The following is a 19,712-nucleotide window of genomic DNA, read 5'->3' on the forward strand; positions in this document are numbered from 1 at the left end:
TCTATTGAGTCCTGTCTATCCTGGAACTTGCTGTGTAGCTCAGGCTGGCTTTGAATTCACAGAGGCCTTCTTCTTCTTCCTCCCGAGTGCTGGGCATAAAGGGGTGCACCACATTTGTCGAGGATCTGTTCCTAAGGCTGTCCTGGAACTACAGTGTAGCCCAGGCTGTCTTGGAACTTGCCATCCTCCTGTCCTCAGTCTTTCCACTTAATTTAGACCTAAACATTCCTAGGGTGTTTAAAGTAGACCAGATATGACTTTGTTGTTGTCCTCTTTAGTGCAAAGTGCTAACCATGTGCCTGTCCTTCCCTAAGTCTCCTGTGTCTGTGAGCTAATGCATGTTTCCTACTGTGCAGGCCTGGGTCACTACAACATCACCAGCACACCCACCAAGCTGGCCGGAGACCTTGCTGGGGTGACAGTTGTTCAGGTTGCCACCTATGGTGATTGCTGCTTGGCTGTGTCCTCAGACGGAGGTGTCTTTGGCTGGGGAAATTCTGAGTACCTGCAGCTGGCCTCGGTCACAGACTCCACTCAGGTGTGTAGCCTGGTGTTGCACTGCCTCTGCTCTGCTGTCTCCTTAGCGCCCCAAAAGAAGAGGCGGTCTGAGGCCACTGCGACTAGCTGGTCCTGGCTTAAGACAGTGTTGTTTTATTTTTGTGTGCTTTTTTTTTCTGTGTTGTGTGGTGTGTGTGCATGTTTTACGTGTGTGCACATGTGCATGTGGAGGCCTGTGGTTGATCTTGGGAACCATCCTTGATTATCTTTCTATCATATTGATTGAGGCAGGGACTCTAAATCAGACTCAGAGCTTATCAATATAGTTTGTCTTGCAGGGCAGCTTGCTCTGGGTATGCCCCATGTTGGCCTTTACAGGCTGGAGTCACAGGCAGCCTACTGGGGATCCAGTCTCAAGTCCTCAGGCCTGTAGGCAAGCACTTTAACCACTGAGCCATCTCCCCAGCCAGTATGTGTGTGCTTTGAGACAGGGTTTTGCTGCACAGATCTGGCTGGCCTCAACTTGTAACACTATTCTTGCCTCTGCCTACTGATTGCTGCCATCTCAGGCAAGTGCCACCACATCCAGCTAAGATAGTGCATTAAGTTTATCTCTCTTCCTATTCCTTCCTTCCTTCCTTCCTTTTTTTTTTTCTTTCTTTTTCTCTTTTCTGAGACAGGGTTTCTCTCTGTCGCCAAGGATCCTGTCTTGGAGCTTGCTCTGTGACCTTGAACTCACAGAGAGCCACCTGCTTCTGTCTTCTGAGTGCTGGGATCAAAGGTGTGCGCCACTACCCCCTAGCTTCCCCCACCTATTTCTAAAAGGCATATGAGACAGTGTACGCATGTGCCCACAGTGTCATAGAGTGTCTCTGCCCTAGTGCAGCATATATGTAGCCAGGCTTGGTGACAAGTTGGAAATTAGCCTGGCTGTGTAGTAAAACAACAGAAGAAGCCGGGTGTGGAGATGCACACCTGTAATTCCAGCACCCAAGAGTTGGAAGCAGGAGGATCAGGAGTTCGAGTCATCTCGGCTACAGAGTAAGTTTGAGGCCAGCCTGGCTACATGAGACCCTGTCTCAACAAGTCAAAGGGAAATACAGGCTCCAGAGCATGCAGACCTAAACATACAAGCTGTCACTGAGGCTCATGGTCCGTCTCCCCTGGGAGTACAAGTTTGTGCTGCCATGCCCGACTGACTTTAACAGTTTATTAAGGACTATTTTCTTTCTTCTTTCTTTTTTTTTTTTTTAAAGATTTATTTATTTATTATGTATTCAGTGTTCTGCCTGCATGTGTTCCTGCAGGCCAGAAGAGGGCACCAAATCTCACTACAGATGGTTGTGAGCCACTATGTGGTTGCTGGGAATTGAACTCAGGACCTTTGAAAGAGCAGGCAAAGCTCTTAACCACTGAGCCATCTCTCCAGCCCCTAAGGACTATTTTGAACATAAACAAAAAGTAGAGATTATTTTGTAACTAACATCTTTCTTTCTTCCTTGTGTTGTATGTGTGTGTGTCTGTCTGTCTATAGGAGGAAGGACAACCTCAGTTGTCATACTCCAGAAACTCCACCTTATTTTTTGAGACAGGGTCCCTCATTGAGACCTGGGCTCATTCATTAGTGTAGGTTGGCTGGGTTCTGGGACTGATCTGTGTTCGCCTTCTCTGTGCTTGGATTACAAGAGCACACCCTCATACCCAGCTTTTGTGTGGGATGGGTTAGGCTTAGGTCCTTATAGCAAGCACCTTTCTGATTGAGCTGTCTCCCCTGTCCATAACTAATACCTTTCTTTTTTTTTTTTTTTTTTTGATTTTCGAGACAGGGTTTCTCCATAGCTTTTTGGTTCCTGTCCTGGAACTAGCTCTTGTAGACCAGGCTGGCCTCGAACTCACAGAGATCTGCCTGCCTCTCCCTCCCAAGTGCTGGGATTAAAGGCGTGCGCCACCACTGCCCGGCAATACCTTTCTATTCTTTACTGACATTACTTGCCTGTGGCCAGTTCTTGGCATCTAATTTTTTTTTCTTCTTTTTTTCTTTTTTATTTATTTATATATTTATTTATTGAGGCAGGGTTTCTCAGTGTAGACCAGGCTAGCTGAACTCAGGGATCAGTCTGCCTCTGCCTCCCAATTGCTGAGATTTAAGGTATGTACTATCGTGCTTGGCATCCTAATGGCCAGTTCTTAATAATGAAAGTATAATTTACAAATTGTTATTCACCAATATGAAGTGTGTGCAATTTATTAATTTTTTTCCTCCAACAAATATTTTTATTGATTCAGTTTAGTAGGTTTTGATTCATTTACAAAGGTTGCAGGCTAGCCGGGCGATGGTGGCGCACGCCTTTAATCCCAGCACTCGGGAGGCAGAGGCAGGCGGATCTCTGTGAGTTCGAGACCAGCCTGGTCTATAAGAGTTAGTTCCAGGACAGGCTCCAAAACCACAGAGAAACCCTGTCTCGAAAAACCAAAAAAAAAAAAAAAAAAAAAAAAAGGTTGCAGGCTGGTGACATAGCTCAGCAGATAGAGGGGCTTGCCACCAAATCTAACGACCTGAGTTTTATCTCTGGTGAAAATAGAGATCTGACTCTCAGAAGTTGTCCTCTGCCCTCCAGTGTGCTCTGTGTCATGTGTGCATGTGTATATACACGTTGATAATAGATACATAAAATAAATGAATAAAATTAAACAGCTTGGCAGTGGTAGTGCACTCCTTTAATCCCAGCACTCGGGAGGCAGAGGCAGGTGGATCCCTGTGAGTTTGAGGCCAGCCTGGTCAACAGAGGGAGTTCAGGACAGCCAAGGCTACACAGAGAAACCTGGTCTCAAAAACTATACAAACATGGGGCTGGAGAGATGACTCAGTAGTTAGAGCACTGGCTTCTCTTCCAGAAGACCTGGGCTCAATTCCCAGCACCCATATGGCCGCTCACACTGTCTGGAACTGTTCCAGGGGATCTGATTCCCTTACACAGACATATATGAAGGCAAAACACCAATGCATATAAAATTGAAAACAAAAACGATACAAACAAGAAAAGAAACCATAAATTTAAACAAAAAGCTTATAGCCTTCTCCCAAAGGTTTTTACTACTGTCAAACTCCCAAAGCATCTTCATCAACCCCCATAACTCACATTGCTAATGGCTAACATCTCTCTTTGTTTCTCTGCCCAGGCCTTTTGTTTTTGTTTTTGTGGTTATGGGAATGGCACCCAGGACCTTGAGTGCACTAGGCAGATGTTGTACCACTGAGTTGCACTCCCAACACTTCACATTTTGTGTGTAATGGTGGGACAGGAACCTGCCACGTGCAGCAGGTTTCTTGGCCCTGAGCCTGTTACTGGGTTTCACCAGGAAAGAGCTGCTTCCACCCTTCCTCTGCTGGCGGTTGTCAGGATGCAGGCTCTCTGCTGGACCAAGGCCCTAGGGCCTCACTGGAGGTTGGCCATTTGATAACTGCTGGCCAGAACTTTCTTGATTCCTTGCCATGTGGGCCACTCCACTCTGGAGGGGTTGTTGACAGTGTGTCAGCTGGCTCCATTAGATCAGCAGATGAGAAGGCTATGTTGGATCATTTGAAGTGACAGTCCCTCACTTCTGGAATTCTCTTCAGTAGAAGCAAGTCACTTGGGTTAGCCCAAGCCCAAGTTCACCTGTGGGTGCGGATAGCAGGAGATTCAGCTCCCTGGGAGCCACTGTGGAAGTGGCCAATACAATTTTGATTTAGTTTTGTCGTTGTTTTGCTTTGAGACAGGATTTTTCTTTTTTTAGCCCTGGCTGTTCTGGAACTTGCTGTGTAGGCCAGCGTGGACCTGAGTTAATAGAGTCTGCCTGCTTCTGCCTTCTGAATGCTGGGATCAAAGGTGTATACCATCACACCCAGCTTATTTTAATGTTTTTACACTTGTTTGTTTAGAGCATGTATGTCTATGTGTGCCATGGCATGTGTGTGGTCAGAGAACAGCTTGTAAGAGCTAGTTCTCTCCTTGTATCATGTTGGTTCCTGGGATTGAACTCACGTAGTCAAGCTTGTCAGCAAATGGGTTTATTTGCTGAGCTATCTCACCAACTCTTATTTATTTATTTATTTAAGTTTTTTGGAATAGGGTTTTCTCTTTATAGCTTTGGAGCCTGTCATGGAACTTGCTCTGTAGACCAGGCTGTCCTTGAACTTATAGAAATTTGCCTGCTTCTGCATCCTAAGGGTAGGGCTTAGGGGGTGTGTGCTACCATGTTTATCTTTTTTTTTTCTTTTCTTTTTTTAAAGACAGGATTTTAATTCATAACTCTGGCTGGTCTGGGACTCTCTATGTAGACTAAGACCTCAAACTCATAGAGTTCCACCTGCTTCTGCCTCCTGTGCTGTGATTAAAGGCATATGCTACCAGTCCTGATCTCTTAGAATGGGCTGTCCTTGTCCTGTTCCCTTGGTACATCTCGTCCCATTGGAGGATGCTCCCTTCTCCCCTTGCATACCCTACATATCCTTCAGAGCTCAGGAAAAGTGATGCCTCTCCCCTTCCCCATGTCAGATCAGCCTTTTAGAGACTCCGGGAAATCCCTTCCACACTTTGGTCTAGCACAGATGTAACAAGGGGCAGAGTCTGACATTGGCCTTCCAGAAGAGTAGGAACTGGGCCCCCCAGCTCCCTCTGTGTCCTGAGCCCTTGGTTAGGAAGCTTAGTAAGTGAGACATACTGGGGAAATCTTTGGCGTTAATAAGTGAGCTGGGACTTTAGCCAAGGATTCTTACTGCTTCTGGCTCCTTTGTTTTCCTAACCATGCCCACCCTTTTCTTTGGTGCAGGTTAATGTCCCTCGGTGCCTGCCTTTCTCTGAAGTAGGCAAGGTGAAGCAGGTGGCTTGTGGTGGCACGGGCTGTGCTGTATTGAATGGTGAGAGCCACTTCTTGCATCTCTTTGAGAAGCACTGGACAGATCAGATGGGAAACGGGACAGTTTGTGTGCTTCAGATTCCTAGACTGTTGATGCATCCCAAAGAGGGGAGTGTGGCTATGGGAGCATCTAGTTGCAGTCATTCAGTGATTACGGGGTAGGGGTGAGATTCCCAACAGGTTAGTAGCTCATGATGTAGATGTACAGGCAACCATGGGGCTTTGTCATTTTATAGCAAATATCTGGATCTTGGAGCTGGGGATCAGACACAGGCCCCTGTGCATGCTAGGGAGATTCTAGGTAGGCGCCCTACCACTGAGCCACATCCCAGCCCACACTGGGGGATTCTAGGTAGGGGCCCTACCACTGAGCCACATCCCAGCCCTCACTGGGGGATTCTAGGCAGGGGCTCTACCACTGAGCCACACCCCAGCCCCTCACTGGGGGATTCTAGGCAGGGGCTCTACCACTGAGCCACACCCCAGGGTCTCATGCATGAGAAACCCGCTTTGTCACTGTGCTCTACTCTGAGCACTGGTATTGCACTTGTTACAGCCAGGGCTGCAGAGTTCAGTGGTAAAGCACTTATACATGAGAGCCAGATACTGTCCTAGCACTGTACCAAAAAGAAAGAAGGGAGGAATGGGGGAAGGGTGATGAGAAGAAAGGAAAGACAGGGAAAGGGAAGAAAAGAAAACTGGACATTGTGGTATAGGTCTCTGATTCCCAGCACCCACATGGCATCCACAACCATCCATAATTCTACTCCAGGGAATTTGATACCCTGTTTTGACCTCAAATTTGTACACAGATACACATTTCATCAAAAGACTCATACACAGCCGGGTAGTGATGGCGCATGCCTTTAATCTCAGCACTTGGGGGCAGTGGCAGGCGGATCTCTGTGAGTTTGAGGCCAGCCTGGTTTACAAGAGCTAGTTCCAGGACAGGCTCCAAAGCTACAGAGAAACCCTGTCTCGAGAAACAAACAAACAAACAAAGACTCATACACATAAAATAAATTTAAATCTACAAAATAAAGACAAACAATCCCACAGCAAAACTCAAAATTTCTACTCCCCCGAAAGCAAGTTAAAAAGCACTTCTAAAGTTGTATATGTGTGTTTGTGTATTTGTGTGTGTGTGTGTGTGTGTGTTTTGTTTGTTTCTCTGTGGCTCTGGCTGTCCTGGAACTATGTAGACCAGGCTGGCCTTGAACTCAAAATTTGCCTGGCTCTGTCTCCCAAGTACTAGAATTAAAGGTGTGTGTCAGCACCCAGCTCATTTCTAAGAGTTTTGAGAATCTGGCCAGAATGGCTTGTGTTTGGTATGTCTCCGATCAGTGTGAAATTGGAGTTGTTGTTGGGGAAAATGTCCAAAATTTTGTATGCCAGTGGGTTTTATGGATACCCTTCCCCCCATTACTCTCAAGAAGTTGGTCGTTTCTGCTGAATTTGGCTTCCTCCCTAGCCAGACTTCATAGACAAGTATTTAATTAGGGCAGAGAGTCATTTTCAACCTGCTAGCACGTGTGTCTCACTCACATATTCCAAGGTGATCCTCCTGCCTCCACCTCCTGAGTTCGGGGATTACAGGCATGCTCCGCTATGCCTGGTTTCTAGGGACGGAACCCGGGGCTCTATGCATCCTAGGCATGCACTCTACCAACTGAGCCCCTCCCCAGTCCCTGTAGTGTTCATGTCCAGGAGGGCTGTACCATTCACAACCACTGTTTTTGTTGTAACATAGAAGAAGGACATATCTTCGTCTGGGGCTATGGAATTCTTGGGAAAGGACCAAACCTCTTGGAAACGGCTCTTCCAGAAATGATTCCACCTACGCTTTTTGGCTTGACGGAGTTCAACCCCGACGTCCAGGTTTCCCAGATCCGATGCGGTCTTAGCCATTTTGCTGCACTTACCAGTAAGTTACCCTGCTGGGCAGACAGGCCAAAATCTGTTCCTTCTCAAACTGGGATAGCGCTCAGCTTCTGTCATCAACCTGCATCCATTTATAGCCTTCCATTTATCCACCCGTGTTTCTCTCTGTCCTCCCCTCCATTCTGCTGGCTCTATAGCTGTTCATTTCTGTCCTCTAGCCTTCCCTCCCTTCCTCATCCATCCTCTGTCCGTCTGTCTGTCCATCCATCTATCCATCTAATAGATTGATGTCTTCATGGGATAAGTAAAGAGGGAGGCCATGTCGAGGTAGTCTTGTCTGTGTTGTAGGACAGATACCTTCCTTTCGTTCTGGCGTTTTGGATTCCTTGTTTTGTGGTCAGGTATCTGCTGTGGTGTGATCTTTTAGGAGGAGCCTGTTGGGGGTAGGTAGGGAGAAGGGGTTGGTAGAGTGCTAGTGAAAACCAGGGAGCTTTGAGCCATGTGTGGGTGAGTGATGCGGAAATGAGTATGCAGGGTGGTAAAGCTCAGAGCCTCCATGGTGCTGGGGAGGGGTGCCCACAGAGGTGTCTGCCTGGAGACTGACTGGACAGGCTGTAGAACCATGAAATAGCAGCAAGTAGCTCCACAGGCGTCTAGACAGACCGTGGTCTTCCTCATGTGCTGCCACCACTCCTCAGCTCAGGCAGCTGCTCTGCAGTCCTGGACAGCAGTTAACTGTGTGCACGTCACTGTAGTGATTCCCAGGGATTTGCTGCTTCCTTGCCTATCAAACATCTTCTTGAGAGAAAAGCTTAACTTTTCCTTTTTTTCTTCTTACCAGAGCCTAAATTTGCTTTTTCTGGTACTTTTAGTCCACCATGTAACTGACCTCCATGCCAAATCAAACAGCACGACTCCTTTTCACTCTGAGGCTCCCACTGTGACTCTGTAATAAGGTGCTCTCTAAAACTGAAGTCTTTTGTGATTTGAGATATGACTCAACAGTAGAGCTCCTGCCTAGAACCCCTGCAGTGAGGGGCTGGGGTGTGGTTCAGTGGTAGAGCCCCTGCCTAGAATCCCCCAGTGAGGGGTGGGGGTGTGGCTCAGTGGTAGAGCCCCTGCCTAGAATCCCCCAGTGAGGGGCTGGGGTGTGGCTCAGTGGTAGAGCCCCTGCCTAGAATCCCCCAGTGAGGGGCGGGGGTGTGGCTCAGTGGTAGAGCACCTGCCTAGAATCCCCCAGTGAGGGGCGGGGGTGTGGCTCAGTGGTAGAGCTCCTGCTTAGAATCTTCCAGTGAGGGACTGGGGTGTGGCTCAGTGGTAGAGCCCCTGCCTAGAATCCCCCAGTGAGGGGCTGGGGTGTGGCTCAGTGGTAGAGCACCTGCCTAGAATCCCCCATTGATGGGCTGGGGACATGGTTCAGTAGTAGAACTTTGCCAGTGAGGGACGTGGCTTAGCAGTAATGCACTTTCTTCAAGGTGTAACCATTGTATTTATTAGTTTGTTCATTTGTTCATTTTGGCTCTTCTACTAGGTGAAGTTCATGAGGACAGGAAACATGTTTGTTCAGTTGCTGTCCTGTCCCCAGTGCCCAGCACACAGGTATAGCCCCGACACAGTTAGGAACCTAGTGCTCTGTAGCTCCTCACAGAACACACCTACACACTGAAACTCAAGCAGAGCTGGTTGTCTTGCCTCACTGTCAGTCAGAGAGGGCAGAGCTATGAGTGGCAGCAGGCCATCAAGATGAGCAGAGAGGGCTGTGCATGGAAGCCTTGGGGTTTGCTTCACACACACTTGTCTTCCTAGGCTGGCTGGCAGAAGGCCTGGCCTGGGGCCTGGATTATGGATAGAACCTTCTCTAAGGTGCTTTTCTCTGAGATTCAGTTCAGAGGCTAAGTTGAGCAGTAAGTTCTGTTTGTCCCTGACTCTTGGAAGGCCGTCCTCTTGATGATCTGCTCCTTCTGAAGCTCCAGCCGAGCCCCTGTCTTCCTTTCTTTGCAGATAAGGGGGAACTGTTCGTGTGGGGCAAGAATATCCGAGGGTGCTTGGGAATCGGACGCCTTGAAGACCAGTATTTCCCATGGAGGGTAAGACCATGCGGCGCCGTTGGGGAGGGGGGATGTGGAGGGGAAGACCATGCAGGGGTGGGTTGTGGAGGGCATGTCAAGAGAAGCCAAACCAAATAGAGGACATAGTCCAGGACCTATTGTGTGTTGCCATCTAGGATGGATGTCAGGGAGGCTTGTGTGGAGGTGATGGGCGGGGCAGGATGTAGCATCAGCCTCCAAGTGTGCAGGTCTTCAGCCTTCTTCTCTGTGCAGTCAGTGCATCCCTGGACCTGCTGTACCTACAGTAGTCCAATCCCTGTGAGAAGCTACCAGGTGGGCCAGAGATGTGGCTCAGTTGGTAGAGTAGTTGCATAGCAGGCATTAATCCTTGGGATCCATCCCCAGCACCATGTAAACTTAGTGGGGTGACCCACACCCCTAATTCCAGCAATACACTTGTAGAAGCAGAAGAATCAGAAGTTCAAGGTCATCCTTAGCTACATGGCCAGTTTGAGGCCAGCCTGAGTTGTGCAAGACGCAGTCTTTAAAGAAAAAAATATTTCACAATTTAGGAACATTATCAAAATCCAACCTTTCAAGGAACTATGTATATAAGCACACATGTGCATGCAGATCTCCCTGCAGACTATCTTATCTTGGTCTTGTCTGGAGAGCCAGCATCCCCTTCACAGCCGCCCCTCTCCCACTTATCGTCTTTTCTTTTTGAGTGTGGCCTTGGAAAACAGTGGAAACAGTTGGGTGTTGGAACAGCAAGCGCTTCCCAGGCCTGTCACCTATGAGTGTGGATGGGTTAGTTTCTTCTCTTGTTGCTTTGACAAAAGCAGCTTAAGGGAGGAGGGGTTTCTTTTGGGTCTCAGTTTGAGGGTCTAGTCCATCATGGCGGCGGACACGGCAGCAGGAGCATGAGGCGGCTGGTCACATGGCATCCACAGTCAGGAGGTAGAGAGAGAGATGGACGCTGGTGCTCAGCTCCCCTTCTCTTCTTTCTTCAGCCCAGGACCCCGGCCTGTAGAGTAGGGTCATCCTCATTCAGCATGGGTCTTCCCACCTCAGCTAACCAGTCTAGAACTTCCCCAAGACAAGCCAAGGAGTTTGTCTCCTAGATGACTCTAGATCTTGTCATGTTCATGATCAGTAGTCATCATCACAGCTGGTTACCTGCTGAGGCAACTTGGCAAAGCATAGCTGCTGGGGAAGAGTCCATGTCTAGGCTGCTGGAGCCTGATACCTCCATTCTCAGCATGCACCCTCTTGCACTTAGTTAGCCAGAGGAATGGCGTCCTGCTGGCTGTGGGCTTCCTGATATGCTTTCCTGTTGAAAGGATGAGCCTGTCTGCCCTAGTGACCACTCTGTTGGCAGCACCCTGTTGTCCACCTTATTGCACATTTGGTGAGCCCCAAGGGGTCATGCCGGGCAACTACATTGTCTTTTGTCACGTTTTGGTTAGATGAAGGGGAGGACTTGACAGATTCATTAGTTTTTCATTCTTGTAACAAAATGCCTGGGGTCATCCACTTAAGAGACAATGTTTAATTTGGTTTTTGGTTTTAGAAGCTTTTGCTGGGTCAATTGCTTTGACCCTTTGGCAGGGCAGTGCAACATAGCAGGGGACATGTGACCTTAAAGCTGCTTACCTTATGGAGGCTGGAGTCAGAGGTACTGAAAGGAGTTGGGGTCCTATCATTACCCTCAAAAGCATTCTCCCTATGCTGGCTACTTTTCTTTTTTTCTTTTTCTTTTCTTTTCTTTTATTTATTTTTTGGTTGTTGTTGAGCTTGACGACAGCCAGAGTCATCTGAGAGGTAGGAACCTCAGCTGAGAAAATACTTCCATAACATGGTATAGGCAAGCCTGTAGGACATTTTTAAAGTTAGTGATTGATGTGGAAGGGCCTAGCCCACTGTAGGTGATGCCACATGGGCTGGTGGTCCTGGGGGTATAAGAAAGCAGGCTGAGCAAGCCATGTAAGCAGCATCCTCCACAGCTTCTGCCTCACTTCCTGCCTTCAGGTTCCTGCCCTGATTTCCCTTGGTGATGGACTGTGACATGGAGGCATGGCCAGATGAACCCTGTCCTTCCCAAGTTGCTTATGGCTGTGTTGTTTCATCTCAGCAATGGACAGTTAACGGCATCTCCAATCCCTAATCTCAGTAGGTTCCACCCCTATATATTTCTGCCATTTCCCAGTAGCACTGAGCTGGAGATCCAGCTTTCAGCACATGAGCCTTCAAGGCACACCTGAGATCCAGCCATAGCCACAGGGTGGCGTGCGGCTCCCATAGCACAGCCTGTCTTGCACAGTGTGAGCTGCGAGACCAGAGGGGGAGCCTATGAAGTCACACATACAAGTCATAGGTGAAGCGTGCTGCACACCTGCAGTCCTAGCCACTTGGAAGGCCGAGGCAGGAGAATCAAGTCAGCCTGGGCTATCCAGGGAGGTATTATCTCTCTCTCTCTTCCTCTCTCTCTGAAGAAAAAACAAGGCTTGCTTAGCATGAAAGCAGCCCTGGGTTCAAGCCGTAGCAGCACATAAACCAAGTATGGTGGAGCACACCTGTAATCCCAGGACCTGGGAGCAAGAGGTGGAAGTAGGAGGATCCTAAGTTCAAAGTTATCCTCAGAGACACAGGGAGTGTGAGACCAGCTTGGGCTCCGTGAGACCCAGAGACCAAAACTCCCCACATGACTGGGGACAGACTTATTGTGGAGTCATTTTAGAGACCTGAGAGACACATACCAGGGGGCACTGGAGTCTCAGAGCCACTGCTGCTCCCAAGGTCCCTGATGGCCACAGGTCCTGGCCAGCAAGCAGAGAGCAAACAGCTTCCTGTGCTTTGGGCTCTAATGGCCTGAGCATCTAGGGAACGGTGTCATGTGCTTAAGTGCAGTGGGCTGGTTGTGGGTGATTATGGCAAGGCACTTTCCCAGGGAAGGTAAATAGATGATCTAAAGGGGCCTGAGAGGTTGCTAAGAGCCCACCTGGCTAGGTCATCAGGGGGCAGCCGGCCACTGCTGTTCTGGGGCAGCTTCGGCAGCTCCAGGCTGCCTCTGTCACCTGGGGCCCATTTCTGTTTGCTCAGTGGTCTGTGTGGCAGCTTTTTCCAAGGTGTTTTGTTTGGGGAGGCTGTAAGACAGCGTGGCGTGGTTCCTGCCTTCATTTGCTGTCACCGGCAGCCCCTAATGGAGAGGAAGCTCCATGGTCAGCACCTGCCACTTCCGTGCTTTTAGGCCAGGCCACCTGTTGCAGGCATTCATTTCTGTCCTAAACTCAGGAAATTGCCAGGAGGTCATAGCTTCTCTGCGGCTGCCAGCAGGAAGGACTACTGAATAGGGATCTGGCCAATTGATCCTGCTTCCACATCCGGGCGAGGGTCTGAAGGCACAGTTATGCAGAGTGTGCCCAGGGAGCCACAAGGCTGGCATGTGCCCTTCTGCACTGAGAGCCTGTGAGGAACACAAGATTTGATTTAAGTAGTTCTCAGTAGGATGCAGTGTAGTGTGGAGCGGCGGACTGCATTCCTGCCGCCCCGGCTCCCGGCTGCCTGGCTAGCTTATGCCCCGAAATAACAACACACAAATTGTATTCTTTTAACCACTGCCTGGCCCATTAGTTTTAGCCTCTTATTGGCTAATTCCCACATCTTGCTTTAACCCATATTTAATAATCTGTGTTACATCACGAGGTGTGGCTTACCAGGAAAGATCTTAACCTGTGTCTGTGTCGGGTGGGAGAATCGTGGCGACTGCCTGACTCGGCTTCTTTCTCCCAGCATTCTGTTCTGTCTACTCCGCCTACCTAATTTTCTGTCCTATTAAAGGGCCAAGGCAGTTTCTTTATTAACCAATGAAATCAACACAAAACAGATGACTCTCCTCCATCAATGCAGGGCATAGGGTGACTGGGTTATTAGGAGGTACTTGACACCTGTGTATTTTTTTTATTTTGACAGGGATTTATGTAGCCCAGGCTAGCCTCAAACTCATTGTATAGTGAGGAACTTCTGGTCCTTTTGCTTCTACCTGCCAAATGCTAGGATGGGAGGTGTGAACCACCATGTCTCATTAATAGGGTGCTGGGAATGGAGCCCTGGACCTCATGGTCATTGCTTTCCATTGAATGTCCTTTTACAGCATTGCTTATTACTATGTATGTATCATAGTGATACATACGTTGCTATGATAATAGAAACAGTGGTTAAAAAAAGAGAAAATGGGCATGGTGGTGTACACTTCTGCTTTCCGGAAACAGAGGCAGGAGAATGCTGCAAGTTCTAAGCCAGCACAGGCTATGTAGTGAGACCCTGTCTGAAAACTGAAACAATTCAGCGTGTGCTGGCACACACCTTTAATCCCAGCGCTCAGTAAGCAGAGGCAGGCTATTTGTTCGAGGCCAGCCTGGCTTGCATAGTGAGTTCCAGGCCAGCCAAGGTTCCATAGTGACATTCTGTCTCTAAAACAAACGAAAGGGAGCTGGGGAGACGGCTCAGTGGGTAAAGTGCTTGCTGTATCAGTATGAAGATTTGAGTTTGGATCCCCAGCGCCTACGAAAAGCTCTGCTCCACCGTGTGGTCTGTAACTCAGTGCCCCACAGCAGGGGGAGAGTCACCTCAGATGCTTGCTGGCCGGCCAGTCTAGCTGAAACCATGATCTTTAGGTCCGCTCAGAGACTTTGTCTCAAAGAAACAAAACAAACAAACAAAAAAACCAAAAACGTGGGGAGTGCTAGAGGAGGACACCTGAGGTCAGCCACCGTTTCCAACACTTACACACTGCACTGTGCACACCCATGCCACACCACATTCCACACACTACACTGTACACACCCATACCACACACTGCACTGTGCACACCATACATAGTACATTTACACATGTATAGCATAAGCACAACAAAAAGAGAAAGAAAAAAATAAAAAATAAATTTAGAGCCTATGAAGGCCCTTGACACCAAGCCTGACTACCTAAGTTTAATAAATCCAGTTTCCACAAGGTGGAGGGAGGGAACCAATTCCTCAAGGTTGTCCTCTGACTTCAAGTGCACTGTGGCATGTGTGCGCTTGAGCGAGAACAAAATAATGAGGATTGGAGGGACCAGCCCTCTGGGTGGCCCAGTGTAGCTCTGAAGCTTGCTTGTACTTGGTCAGTCTAGGGAAGGAAAGGCAGGGAAGACTCTTAAACAGCAAGGCGGACAGACTCTGTGACAAGGTTGGGAAGGACGCTAGCCTCCTGGACAGACTCTGTGACAAGGTTGGGAAGGAAGCAAGCCTCCTGCTGTGCTGACGGCTAGGTCTTCCTGGAGCAAAGACTGGCCCAGACAGGCAGCTTAGCTAGATCTGTGGTAAGACCCTAATGTCTTTTGTTTTGTTTTGTTTTGTTTTGTTGAGACAGGGTTTCTCTGTAGCTTTGGAGCCTGTCCTAGAACTCACTCTGTAGACCAGGCTGGCCTTGAACTCACAGAGATCCCCGTCTCTGCTTGGGCTACCACTGCCCTCACCTAATGCCTTTTGAGATGTAGCAGAAACTCTGCCTCTCAGGTGGCCATGGTGGGGGACACATGGGATCCAGCTTATGGCTGCAGGTGGGGTTAACAGGTAAAGTGACAGAAGCCACTGTGCCAATGTGTCCTTGTTCCCACACTAGACCCTCCAGGCAGAAGCCTTTCCTGCACTCTTGGGAAGTACTTAGTGACCCACAGAAAGGTCACTGAATACGCAGCTGTGGACGGAAGTTTCTGTCCCACCCAGTCCCACAGGTGTCAGTTCCAAAGAAAGACACAGAGGCTTGTATTAATTATAGACTGTTTGGCCTATTGGCTCAGGGTTATTAATTAGCTCTTTTTTTTTTTAAAGATTTATTTTATTTATTATGTATACAGTATTCTGTCTGCATATTTGCTTGCAGGCCAGAAGAGAGCCTCAGATCTCATTATAGACAGTTGTGAGCCACCATGTAGTTGCCGGGAATTGAACTCAGGACCTCTGGAAGAGCAAGCAGTAAATGTTCTTAACCTCTGAGCCATCTCTCCAGCCCCCTATTAACTAGTTCTTAAAACTTAAATTAGCCCATAATTCTTGTCTACTTTTAGCCACGTGGCTTGGTGCTTTTTCTCAGTGCAGCATTCTCGTCTTGCTTTCTCTGTGTCTGGGTGGCAGCTGTGTCTGGCTTTTCCTCTTCCCAGAATTCTCTTAGTCTGGTTGCCCCGCCTATACTTCCTGCCTGGCTACTCACCAGTCAGCATTGTATTAAAGCAATACAAGTGACAAATCTTTACAGTGTACAAAAAGCATTATCCTATAGCAGTCAGCCTTCAGGCAGGGAATCTGGAAGCCATTGTCAGACAATGGTACCAGGAGCGTATGTATCCTCCAGGGTCACGTCTCTAGGGTAGCTACCAGAGGTGATGCCATTGATGGGCAGGGAGGTAGGGTGGCTGTGGATTAGTGTGGGGCTGAGGGGGAGGCCCAGTAGCTGGAGTGCTTGCCTAGCACACACAGAGCCCTGGCTAGGGGCTGTCTCCAGTACCACAAAGCACTGTGGGACTCATGTCTGTAAACCCAGCACGGGAGGTAGAGCCAGGAGGGTCAGAGGTTCATGGTCAGCCTCAGCTGCACAGGGAAATAGAGCCATCAAGTCCTGTCTCCCCCAGAAGCACTCCTGAGCCTGCTCACCCTTCCCCTCACTGTGTCCTGGGGCTTGTTTTCTAGGTGACGATGCCCGGTGAGCCTGTGGATGTGGCATGTGGTGTGGATCACATGGTAACTCTGGCCAAGTCCTTCATCTGAATCTCCTTCCGGGCCCATCCCAGGCTGGCCCCAGCGTCTGAACTATACCGACAGCAACAACTTGGCAGAGGCAAGGTGTGGCCACCAGCAGAGCTTCTGAGGATGTTGGGAGAGGGCCAGGGCCTGCGTGGAGCAGGAGGCTTACTCTGTGTCCAGTAGGGACATAATAGGAGTCTGTGGACAAGACCTTTCCCTGCCTCTGAGGCTCCTGGCCTGGTGTGCTCCTGAGGAGTACCAGGGAATAAGGCCCTAGGATGGCAGGCTCATGTCCTTTCCAGGTAACACATGGTGGCGTCTGGGAATGCGTCTTGCCAGAGACACTTTTCTTAGGGGACGTTTGTTATTCGTGACACATTGGAGACATGACAAGGCATTCAGGAGAATCTGTAGTCCCCTGTCACAGCAGGACACACTTGGGCCTCTGGCTGGCCCAGCTCAGCAGGAGAGCCAGCTAACTTCAGCTAGGGCCTCTCTGATCAGCTGCCACCTCACAAGCTCCCCAGGACACAGTCCGGGAGCCCAGAATGCCTTGGCTTGAGACCCTTTATGGAGCAGCCAGTGTGAGCCAGCCTCCCTCATGGGTCTACAGTATCCCAGCCTTGGAGCCGTCTCTCTGCCTGGCTCTGAGCAGTTCAGAAGCCCCTGAAGAAAGAGGCTGCAGGCCAAATGCTTGCGGGCTGAGGGCTGTGGAGTCTTGGCTGGAGGGCCAGCCTCGGAGTAGGAAGCGTCAGAAACTGGGAAAATACTTGTTTTTAAGAAAACTTGCCTTTTCAGAACAGTGTTTGAAAAGTTTTTTTAGAATAAAGTCTATTTTCTGCCTTTTTAAAAATGGAGGTCTTGGAAATGTTTCACTAGATCATTTTGAGACCATAGGAAACAAACAGAAGCCAGTGGAGAACACTTTAGAAGGCAGTCCCACCTGGGATGTGTTTTGTGTGTGTGCAGTTGCATGTGTGCATGTCCACACGGGTGTGCATTTGTGTAGAGGACAGGGCAGTGTCAAGTGTCATTCCTCAGGTGCTAGCCGTCTTATTATTGAGATGGGGTATCACTTCCTAGACCAGGTTGGCCTTGAACTTGCAGAGTTCTGCTTGCCCTTGCCTCCCAGAGTGCTGGGATTAAAGGCTTACACCACCATACCCAGCTCCACCTTATGTTTGGACACAGGATCTCTCCCAACCTGAAAGTTCTCTAGAAGGCCGGCCGGCCGGAGAGCCCCAGGGACCCTTCTGTTTCAGTTTCCCCAGAGCTGGGACGACAGGCACATGATGCCTTGCTTGCCTTTTTTTAAATGGGTTCTGTTGACTGACCCCAGGCCGTCAGCTTGTCAGGCAGGCACTTAACCCACTGAGTCATCTCCCTAGCCCTGAACAGATAGATTCTTCAGCTGGGGAGAGTTGGTGCCTGAGTCACTAATTACGATCTTTCACGCTGCCTGCTACACCCCACCCGCTACTTGTTCACTCTACAGGTACGTGTGGGCCCCTTAAGTGCAGGCGTGGGCCACTGAGTCATGTGGTGGAAGAATCCCTGCTTTGTGCAGCCTGGGGAAGGAAATGGACATTATTATATAAAATACAGAGTTTGGTAGCAGCCTGTGTGGGCTGTGGAGGAAAGCAAAGTTTTGCTCCAAATACTTGACAGCAACAATTTAAAGGATTTAATTTGGCTCTCAGTTTCAGAGGGTTCTAACCCAGCATGGCAGGAAAGGCACAACAGAGTTTCTGGGGGCTGGTGCATGGGGTAGAGGCCTCTCACTTGGCAGATCAGGAAGCAGCATGCAACCGGATGTTGGCTGGACTACCACCTTTAAGGACCACCCCCCGCGGCCTACTTCTGTTGTCCAGGCCCCACTGACCCTCTAACGTGCCAGTCTTCCAGAAAATACCACCTGTGGTGGAGCACACATTCAACACATGAGTCCGTGGGGGACATTTCAAATGAAAACCCTAACATGGAGAAAACCTAACAAGGAAGTGGGATATGTCAGAAGGTTGAGGGGTCAACAAGCAGGATGTCATAGAGACCAGTTGACTGGTGTTGGTGAGAATGGCTGTTTTGGCAGTTACAGGGCCCCTTCACCCAGGTGGATCTGCCCCCGGTTCTCTTCAAGGGCTAGTCTTAGGCTTACAATAGGAAGGGCTGCTGTGAACTTGAAATAGAAGTTGAGTTGGAGAGATGGTTCAGTTCTTAAGATCAGTTACTGCTCTTACAGAGGACTTGAGTTCAAGTCCCACACCAGGCAGTTCATAAATGGCTGTAACTCTAGCCCCAGGGGATCTGACACCCTTTTCTGCTTCTCAGAGTGTCTGTATGCATGTGTACATACATGCTCCTGTCATCACATACACATGACTAAAAATGTTTTTAATGTAAAAAGTCCTTAGAAAATTAAAGGGGCCAGGAACATATCTCTGGTAAGGTCTTTGATTATAGCATCCACGAAGCCCTGAGTCCGATTCCTAGCGCCTCATAAACAGGATGTGGCGGACATTCCAGTAGCTCAGACTGTGGCAGACCTGGAGGCAGGAGGATCAGAAGCTCAAGGTCATCCTGGGCCAGCCTGGGATACATGAGACCACCACGAGACCCTGTCCCAACAAACTACAAAGCAAAACAAGCACCCTGACCTGTGTGCAAAAAGGGGCACCCTCATCCTCGAGTGTGCCTTAAAGCCTGTTTCACCTGTTGGTCAGCCTGGCCATGCAGCGTCTGTCCTCTTTGTGTGCCACCAGGGCTTCTGCTCAGCTGCCATCTGTACCTGGGTGCTGGTGTTGGTCTCTTTGGTGCTGACCTTCCCTCTGACACCTGGAAACCCTGCTAAGCCATTCTTTGGGCTGCTTATGCTGTCCCTGTAAAAGTGTGCATGTCACGTGTCCTCACTTTAGTGAGCACGTGAATGATACAGACCCTGGGCGAAGTGAGAGTCACCTGCCTCTTCCCAGGTGTCCTCTTGTTCTCACGCCTTTAATCCCAGCAGAGGCAGGTGGATCTCTGTGAGTTCGAGACCAGCCTGGTCTACAAGAGCTAGTTCCAAGACAGGCTCCAAAGCTACAGAGAAACTCTGTCTCGAAAAACCAAAAAAAAAAAAAAAGAAAAAATTATTCTTATGTGTGTATGTGTTTTCATTGCATGTCTGTGTGCCATCTGTGTGTAATGGCCATGGATGTCAGAAGATGGCATAAAATTGCCGGGAACCAGAGCTAGAGGAAATCTGAGCTATTAAGTGCTAGCAACTGAACCTGTCTCATCTGCAAGAATAGCAAGGGCTCTTTAACCACTAAGCCATCTTCCCAAACCCCTTACATTTTTTTCAAAAAAAATTATTTTTAATGATTTTTATGTGTATGAGTATTTTGTCTGTGTGTATGTACATCACATGTGTGCAGAACTCAGGCCAGAAGAGGGCATCATATCTGGAATTGGAGTTACAGATGGTTGTGGCCCATTGTGTGGGTACTGGGCACTTGCTGGATTGAGAGATGTTTAGGTTTATAAGCACATTCCTGTCTGTTTCTATGACAACATGCCCAGAAACATACAGATTACGAAGGCTCTAACCTAATTAATGGATAATTAATGG

General features: G+C 48.9%; 1 protein-coding gene across 1 annotated transcript in view; it reads left to right on the forward strand.

Annotated features, from left to right (window-relative positions):
• Positions 1-16,988, forward strand: part of Rcc1l (RCC1 like) — a 31,858-nt gene extending 14,870 nt beyond the window's left edge. The window contains exons 7-11 of the mRNA XM_057764892.1: positions 357-538; positions 5,311-5,398; positions 7,148-7,321; positions 9,280-9,365; positions 16,052-16,988. Coding sequence (XP_057620875.1) covers positions 357-538; positions 5,311-5,398; positions 7,148-7,321; positions 9,280-9,365; positions 16,052-16,129 — 608 coding nt within the window. The 3' untranslated portion in view covers positions 16,130-16,988. The remainder of the gene's footprint in view (positions 1-356; positions 539-5,310; positions 5,399-7,147; positions 7,322-9,279; positions 9,366-16,051) is intronic.
• The last annotated feature ends 2,724 nt before the right edge of the window (positions 16,989-19,712 follow it).

This window comes from Chionomys nivalis, chromosome 3 (assembly GCF_950005125.1).
Source record: "Chionomys nivalis chromosome 3, mChiNiv1.1, whole genome shotgun sequence".
In the NCBI taxonomy this organism is placed as follows: Eukaryota; Metazoa; Chordata; class Mammalia; order Rodentia; family Cricetidae; genus Chionomys; species Chionomys nivalis.